Below are 8,662 nucleotides of genomic sequence, written 5' to 3'. Positions count from 1 at the left end.
CGGCTGCGATGCAGGACGCCGCGGCCGGCGCTTACCTTGCTCGCAGGCGGGGCCGGTCCTGCCCGGAGGGCACGCGCAGCGCCCCGAGACGTGGTGGCAGGCGGCTCCCCCCGCACAGAGGCACGCGTGGGCGCAGTCTCTGCCGTAGCGGCCGGCCGGGCAGCCTGCGGGACGGGACGAGAGCGGCGGCTGCCTCGCTGCTCGCGAGCACCGCGCGGCCGCCCGGACCCTCCGAAGCCAGCAACCCGGGACGGCACGATGCAACGGCAGCGTGGCAGGCCTTCCGCGGAGAAGAACCCGCTCGGCCYGGAGGAGACGGCGCTGAGACCGGCTCTCACCTCCTGCAGCGCCGGCAAGCCCCGGCCTGCCCGCGCRACTCGCAGCGGCGCCTGCCAGCGTCCGTCCCCCCCCGCGCCCCGCAGCGAGCAAGCGCCTGCCGCGGCCCCGCGCTTCCCCTCCGGCGAGGCCGCGCACTCACGGGTGCCGCAGTCGGCGCCCACGTAGCCGGCCGGACAGCGGCACGTCCCCGAGGCGGCGTCGCACAGGCCCCCGTGCTGGCACCTGCACGGCCTTTCGCAGCCGGGGCCGTACCAGCCCTCGGCGCACTCTGCGGAGAAAAAGAAAAAGCCTCGCACCCGGGCGCGAAGGGATGCGCGGGCGGCCTGGAGGAGCCCAGCCCGCCGCGGCTTCGCGGGGGGCACGCGGCCCGGCTCGAGGCGGCGAGCGAACGCTGCCGGCGGGACCGGCCAGCAAAAGTCCCCCAGTTCCCAAATGCAACCGAGGAACGGCTTGCGAGCCGAGCGGAGCCGAGCCAGCGGCCTCTGCGGGACGCTGCGCTCGAGCCAAGGGACCCGCGCGCCTCGGGGAGCGCGCAGCCCGCACTCACGCAGCTGGCAGCCCGGGCCCCGGTAGCCAGGCGCGCAGACACACTCCCCCGTGACCGGGTGGCAGTCCTGGTTCGCGCCGGGACASCGGCAGCTCTGCCCGCAGCTCTCGCCAAAGGTCCCGGGCCGGCAGGCTGTGGGGGAGACAGCAAGGCAGCACGACGCGGTCAGGGTGAGCTCTGCCCCCCCGAACGCACGACGGTTTTTTCTCCCTCCACCCCCTTTTAAAGCTTTTTATTGCAGTGCAGGGTCTGTGCCGCRCCAAAGCCAAAAGGAGCCGGTCGCAGCGCGGGCGCAGTCCCGGGAACGACGCGGATGGGGCAGAAAACCGAGCGCCTAGAGGCGCCCCTTGCCTTCGGCARCGGCAGCCGTGCCTGCCCCAGCGCGCAGGGCTGCACGCTCCCGCCCCAGCACCAGAGCCAGCGCAGGTACACCCACCGCCGCCGGGCTCCCTCCAGGTCTCACTGCTAATGCCCCGCTAAGCGCACCGCTCTGCCTGCCCGCCTGGCTCCCTGGGCTTTGCTGGGTTCCGTGCGCACGCACCCAGCTGCCACAATGCGAGTTACTCTCYGGCAAACCTTGCTGTTGGGTGTGGGGTGGGGTTTTTTTTTCTTTTCTTATTTATTTTAAGCAGCAGCTGCCTGACCCACCGAGCGAGTTCCCAGCACCTGTCACCAGAACTGTAAGAGGACCGTTCCCTTCCTCGTACATTTTTCACATCCTGAACCTGTAAATCCYGGAGGGCAACTGCACTGGCCGGTGACGTGGTCGCAAGGCGCTCCCGGGGGACACGCACAGCGGCTGGCACAGTCCTTCCCGAACGAACCAGGCAGGCAGGCTGCGGGAAAACATGCAAGCAGACSTAAAAAAGTGTCTCGCCTGGATCTGAAGTTGTTGTTGATGGCTGAAAGTGTCAGCAAGCACGCCGAGGCTCGGAAATAAAGCTTGATTAAAGGTTTAGCGCGACGCAGTTCTAGCCTGCTGTGAACCGCCAAAGGCATTTTCCCACTAAACGAATTAGCTAAAGGGCTGTTGTGTGCTACCTGGGTGACTTCTGTGCAGCAAATCACTAAGAAACTGGTGCCTAGTGAGCAAACCTCAAAGCTTCTCTGCCGAACTTTCCAGGCGGCGTTTGTGCAGCCGCCCGAACCCCTCTTTYAGCACCATCAGCTCCCCAACACGTTTTGTTCCGATCTGTAACTAACTCTCGGGATAAAGAACGGGTCCCTCCGGCTCCCGGAGGCACGACTGCAGCAAGCTCCGCCGGCGAAGGGCTGCCGCTCACCTTCCTCGCAGCGCCGGCCCCTCCAGCCCCGGGGGCAGTCGCACGTGCCCGTGACGTGGTGGCACGGCACCTCGTCCCCGCAGTCGCAGTGCTCTTCGCAGCGCGCTCCGAACAGCCCCTCCGGGCAAGCTGCGGGGATGCAAACACAGGAGAGAGGGCGAGTCGTGCAGAACGGGTGCCGGCGGTCTTACTTCGCAGCGCACCTCTGAGCGCACAAATCTCYGCTTTTTCCTGGCCCTTCCGCTCCTGCAAGGCAGAGGCAGCGTTGCGCCAAGCCGGGTGGGATCTGCGGGCCTGCAGAGGTGGCACCGTGCGGGGCAGAGGTGCCGCTGGAGCGGCCAGCGCACTCTCGTCCCCGCTTCGGTGGAGACGGGCAGGACGAGCCGGCCAGCTCTGGCCTCTGCTCCGCAGGATCGAATTCAGCCCCGAATGAGCCAGGACCACCACTGACATTTGCAGCGGTCTGCAGGCTCGCCTCGGGGGCGACCTCGGCACAGCTTGCTGAAAGCGTCACCTCACTGCTCTCTCGGAGACCGGCTGGCAGACGTCAGAAGCCTTGCAGGAGTCAGAGCCAAGATGAAACCAGCTCCTGGAGAGACCCAACACCCAACAGCGAGCCAAAGGGAGCTGTGACCAAAGCAACCTGGCCCTTGTGTAAACACTCTCTCCTGCCGAATTTGGTGTGAGGTCTCTCTCTAACTGTGTCAAATCTCTTCAGAAGTGCTAGTTCTGGCACTGYTCGATGAGAGCTGGGTGCCAGCACAACGTATGCTCAATGGCTGCAATGGTTTAGTTTTGCTGTGGCTTYTGTTGTCAGAGAAGTACCTGGTTCCTGCAGAGCACGCACACCAAGTAATATATGCAGTGCATACACTACCAGGTAATATATGCAATATATACAACAKTTTTAGCATTACAAAGGCCAAACCTATGATGCTAATTTGCAGTTCTGCATCATGAGTGAGTGCACAAATTCCATCATTTCTCATGCAAYTGTCGAAACAGGTTTCTTGTCTGTGCAAGAGCCCAGTTTGCATACGCGGCTGTGATGGGAGCGTGGCCACACAGCACGCACAGCTAGGCAGCTATTTGCACATATACTTATTTTGAAGCATAGCCCTTTAGGAAGCCAAACAGAGGATTCCAGCTTTTGTTAAAAAATGTTTATAGCTGCTGAATTTTGGGGGTGACTTTCATTTATAGCTAAAAGAAATCATAAAAATGGAATTCTGCAGATGTGGTCAGYGCAAGCAGCCCTGGGCAGGGTGCGGTAGGAAAAGTGCTTGTGCGGTGCAGTGCTGCTGCAAATTGCCATTCCGGTTACGGTGACCGGGATCACAGCGGCACTTGGAAGCCCAAAGCAGCCTGGAAGCCAGCCCTGGCAACCTCAGCCCCGCCGGCTAAAGCTGACTCGTGCAAAGGGAGCTCCCGAAGAGGAGGACTGCGGGCGCAGGGTCTTGAGAGCACGTGGCACGTGCGCTGAGGCTGACCTCGGTGGGCACAGAGACCCACAGGGCTCGCTTTCGGCTGGCGAATCTACCAGCCCAAGGCATCGCGACCCCGACGGGGGAGAAGCCAGGGCCCTCCTCTCGGTGTGTGATGCTTGATCAGCGCTCGGCTGCTGCTCTCAGTAAGGCCAACAGCCTTTTCAACACTTGCTCATAGCAAAGGGATTGCCGGGTACGTGTTACATTTAGCGATACGGTGAACACAAGAGTCTGTAGAATGACAGACGGGATTATTTGCTGGCGCTTGGGACCAAAGCCAGGCATTTAGGGTCAGCGCAATCCAGCCAGAGGCCCGTAAGCGTGGAAGCCAGAACAGACAGGCGATATCTTCGGCTGCTGGTAAAATAAATGAGCTTTTGTTTTTACTGCGTCGGCTTCTGTGTCGGGCTGATGCCGGGGGAACCCGCGGCCCGGCGCTGCGGCCCCGCGCGGGTGCCCGGGAGCAGGGCAGCGGCCTCGGGCCGGTGAGAGGCTAACGATGATCCCGGCACRAGCGTTTGCCAGGCTTCTCCGCCTCGCTGTTTTGCCCTGCTCAGAGTTTTGCTAGGAAGCCTATTGCCTGCTGAAGGAGGAAACGCGGGGGGGAGACCGGCGCAGCTGGCCGAGCAGGCAGACGGAGAACCGGGGCGCTCAGCGGCTTGCTCGCAGCAAGCAGCCCGGATGCCTCTCCTCTGCGCAGTCCTTGGCCGTGACATGGACTCACCCTCACCCTGCCCCGTCTGATCTGCCTTCCGGATCATTGTGGGAGGCTTCTCAAGTTAGGAAGAGCCACCCTCCGGAGTGCTGGAAGACCCGACACAGTGATAGAGGAAAGGGAGAGCGCCCAAAACCTGCCGCGCTGCTCCGAAGGCTCAGGGAAGTCCCAGAGAGSTGGCATTAGGCAAGCGGCAGCGCTGGAGGTTTAACCCACCGGAACAGAGAGGGTGGCTTTGGCTCAGCTGCCAAACTACATGCTTTTCAATTCCCTCACCGCCTAAATAAGGCTTGGCGAAGGGTTGCTATGAGCCTGGCCTCCTCAAAGGCCATACGAAGCAGCCTTTCGTAACAGCAAACTTGGACGAGATGCACGAGCCAGCGAACTCCGCTTGGCCTGCGTGTTCCTGTGTTTGCTCTCCCGTTAGCGGAGGAATTTGTGTTCACTTTCCTCGTCCTGCAGGGAGGTTCACAACCCGGTGTTTTGTTATTCCTCTCCCTGCCGCAGTCGGCGTGAGCTGGGAAGTCCCAAACCAGGACAGACCACAGCCCTGCCAGGCCCAGTGACGGCTAGCGGTAGGTAAGCAGAGCCAGAATACAAACTTTAGGACCTGTGCTTCTGTTTCGGGAACACTTCCTTAAAAGAGAGGCCAGCAGAAGAACCACTTAGTGGCACAGAATTTAAACAACCCACCAGTGTGTCCGATTTCTTTGGTGACAGCAAATACACAAAGCAAGAAAGATKAGGTGAGTCAGCAGCTGCGAAAGATGCTCAGCTGGTAATCAACAATTTCAGTCCTGGGTTGCAGAACATCCCCATCTTTTACACCCAGGCAGAACCACGGCTTAGCARCGAAAAAGCATGTAAGCACACAAGTAACTGTTGCTGTCCGCACAATTTCATCGAGCTCGCTCGAAAGCACTGCTGGCCGAGCGTCCGAACGCTCRGTGCAGTGGAAGATGGAGCCTTATTCTACGGGCTGCTGCAAGCTGCGAGCCAGGCAATTGCTGGTGCTCTCCGAGAGGGTAACTTTTTGGCTTCAGAGGTCAAAAATTCACTGGGAACGGATTAGTAAAGTGCTGCACAACTAAGAATGATCTTATTTGCAGCCTTGTCCCGCTCTCACACTGCCCCAGCTCCTTGTCACCCTACTGGAAACTCTGACCCGCCCGGAGAGATGGCATTTTTAGCACAGTTTTCCCTCACGACGAGGAAGCAGACAATCTGGATTATAAAGCGACAGTAAGCTGCGTTACCTTCCTGGCATGTGGGTCCTGTCCATCCAGCTGCACAGAGACATTGGCCACTAGCACGGTCGCAGGTCGCGTTGTTGGAGCAGTTGCACGTCTGACTGCAGTCCTCGCCGTAGCTGTTCTCCTGGCACGCTTCATGGAATCACAAGTAGGCATAACTATTAGATAACCGGTATTAATTACATCATCCAGACGCCTACTAGCGATCCAAAATACACCGGTCTGGAAGAAGAACCAACAACCGACTGACCCAAACGGGTGCCTGGAAACGCTGGAACGGCTGTGCGAGCTGGTTTTTGCGGCATCATGGAGAAACAACAGCCGTAYTCTGCGCAGGGCTGACATTCACGGAGCCACGCACACGCAAGCGCTGCTCTTACTGTCAGCGTGACATCGTCTTACCTACTAGGAAACCGTTTTGCCCCAGCCCCCGTCACATGCGACAACAGTTGCACAGGCAGAGCCATCCAAAGCTTTCGGCGGTACCCCCCCCGGGCAGAGCGTATCTGCCAGAAGAGTCCCCGACGGCTGGCAGTCTGCTTCAGATAAACACTTAGCAATCCGGGGCCAAAGCTCCTCTAACTGCTCTAGTCCGTACAGCTTGGCTAAGAACCCTGTAAGAACAGACTCTTCTGAGATTTTCTGGTATTTCCTCCTTGGCATCATAGTAGACGCAGCACAAAAAGTTGTCCGTCTTGGCGCTTACACTCCTGGACCTGGCCAGAATCTGGCAGTATCAGGCAAATGTCAAAAGAGATGTAAAAATGGCAAAAGCCAAGTCAGCATTTTAGTGCTCCCTCAGGGCTGGACTTATATAAGACAGTGGGGCTCACCCTTTCTGTTTGGCAGTGCTRTTCTTAGCAACAAGAATACGATTAAATAAAAGCACCCGAGCCGTGCGAGCAGCCCCGCGGAGGGAAAACGCGCGCAGCAGGAAGAGACCGCGATGCCTGCGTGCAGCGCGGCTTCTACGGGACGCACGCTCTTCGCAAACGTGCGCGCACACACACGCACAGGCGCACGCGAGAGCTGGGTTTGGGCCAGCTCCGCCGCCAGACGCAGCTCGGCCGGGCGAGAGCGCGAGGCCACCGCGACACCTACTCTGGTTACAGCTGGGGCCAGCCCAGCCCGGCGGGCAGCGGCACCGGCCCGTCGCGGGGTCGCAGCGGGCTCCGTTCACACATTTGCAGGTTTCCTGACACTCCAGTCCGTAAAATCCATCCGGACAGGCTGTAAAAAACGAAAAAGAAAAGCCCTCAGCAAACGTCTCGATAAATGTCAGTCCGCACAGAGGCCGCGAARCCTCCAAACAATGAGGAAATAGCTTTTTTGGTAGCTTTTTTCGTCATTACCGTCCTCACGGATTCTGTTCGCCGCAAGACAGTGACTGGGTCAAACAAGGAGCACAGGTCCCGTTGGCAAGGAGACCGTGGCCCGTGAGAGACTTACGGCCTTCGGTTCCCCCGGCAAGGGGCACTCACCGCGCTCGCAGAACGTGCCTCTCCAGCCCGGGCTGCAGGTGCAGGCGCCGCTGACGTGGTCGCACACAGCCCCGTTGCCACACTGGCACCGCTGGCGGCAGTTCAGCCCGAACCATCCTTCTGGGCACTCTAGCAAGCAAAAGCAGGAAAGCCTGAGGMGCGTGTCCCTCCCCGGCCTCTCCGGGAAGCTCTGCTAGGGCGGGGGCTCGGGCTCCGAATGCAAATAACGGGATTTGGCAGCTGCTTTCTTCTGATGGCTGCGGGGCTGCACGCTGCTCCTTGCAGACGAGTGCCTGTGTCACCAGATCACCCACGGGAACAGGATTGCACCGGCAACRTCACAGCTCGGCCGTGGGAAGCGAWTCTGTGCTGCTCAACCGGGGAACCACTGCGGGCGCAAGCTGCACCACGGCTCGCCGCTACCTTTACAGATGCCTCCTGCACTGCCTGCCCGACGCCGTCCCCCGCAAAGCAAACCCGCGCGGTCTCACCGGGCCCGTCGGCAGCACTCACTCTGATCACAGCGGCCTCCTGCGTACCCGGCCTCGCAGACGCACCGCCCCGTCGCCGCACTGCAGCTCCCGCCGCTGCTGCTGCAGTTGCAGGCGTTGGCGCAGCCCGGCCCCCAGCGGCCTGCGTCGCAGGCTGAAGCGGAGGAAAGAACACAGCCTTGGCGCCGCGCTCGCCCGGCTTCGCAGGCGAGCGAAGGCGCGAGCGCAGCTCCTCCGCCTCCCCGGGGCGCGGCTTGCATCGGTCGGGGCTGCCGCGCCGGCGGCAGGCGACGCGCGGCCGCAGGCTCCCGGGAAGCGCAGCGCGGGCACAGAGTTTCTGCCACTCCGGCGCGCTTTCCACGGGAATTGATTCCGCAGGCAAGCCCGCGACAGGCACGAAAACAGAACTGCAGGAACTGGCCAGACAGAGCAGAGAAGCTTCAAGGATTTTGGAGGGAGAATTTTTCCGGCAGAGACACAGCACAGAGACGACGACGAACCGAATCACGGCTCAGCTTCACGCGGGTCAGAGCGGGCCGAGGGCAGGTACCTCTGCTGCAGTCACGGCCCGTCCAGCCAGGTGCACAGCTGCACCTCCCCGTCACCGGGTCACAGTGTCCGTCGTTCCCACAGCTGCATCCCAGCTGGCAGTCTGGGCCAAACCAGCCCGGCGGACACGCTGCCGAGGCAGACGGACACCAGCTGCAAACCGCTGCCGGGACGCTAGCGCGACACCGTCAGTCCCGGCACGCCTTGCGGCACCGCTGCTCCCTGCACCGCAGCGCGCTCCCCGCACCGCGGCACCGCTGCTCCCCGCACCGCACCGCGCTCCCCGCACCGCGGCGCGCTCCCAGCACCGCAGCGCGCTCCCCGCACCGCAGCGCGCTCCCAGCACCGCAGCGCGCTCCCAGCACCGCAGTGCGCTCTCCGCACCGCAGCGCGCTCCCCGCACCACACCGCTGCTCCCAGCACCGCAGCACGCTCCCAGCACCGCAGCGCGCTCCCCGCACCGCAGCACCGCTGCTCTCCGCACCGCAGCGCGCTCCCCGCACCGCAGCGCGCTCCC

General features: G+C 61.6%; 1 protein-coding gene across 1 annotated transcript in view; it reads right to left on the bottom strand.

Annotated features, from left to right (window-relative positions):
* Nucleotides 1-35: 35 nt before the first annotated feature.
* Nucleotides 36-8,662, bottom strand: part of MEGF6 (multiple EGF like domains 6) — a gene marked incomplete at its 3' end in the record, with an annotated part of 102,224 nt that continues 93,597 nt past the window's right edge. The window contains exons 23-32 of the mRNA XM_085316609.1: nt 8,147-8,275; nt 7,619-7,750; nt 7,106-7,234; nt 6,726-6,854; nt 5,628-5,756; nt 2,170-2,298; nt 1,594-1,722; nt 887-1,018; nt 479-607; nt 36-164 (exon numbers count right to left, since the gene is read on the bottom strand). Coding sequence (XP_085172735.1) covers nt 36-164; nt 479-607; nt 887-1,018; nt 1,594-1,722; nt 2,170-2,298; nt 5,628-5,756; nt 6,726-6,854; nt 7,106-7,234; nt 7,619-7,750; nt 8,147-8,275 — 1,296 coding nt within the window. The remainder of the gene's footprint in view (nt 165-478; nt 608-886; nt 1,019-1,593; nt 1,723-2,169; nt 2,299-5,627; nt 5,757-6,725; nt 6,855-7,105; nt 7,235-7,618; nt 7,751-8,146; nt 8,276-8,662) is intronic.

This window comes from Rhea americana, unplaced genomic scaffold (assembly GCF_003343005.1).
Source record: "Rhea americana isolate MKP2758 unplaced genomic scaffold, rheAme1 scaffold_475, whole genome shotgun sequence".
NCBI lineage: Eukaryota > Metazoa > Chordata > Aves > Rheiformes > Rheidae > Rhea > Rhea americana.
Note: the sequence above shows the minus strand (reverse complement) of the source record. Positions and strands in the feature narration are given on the sequence as shown.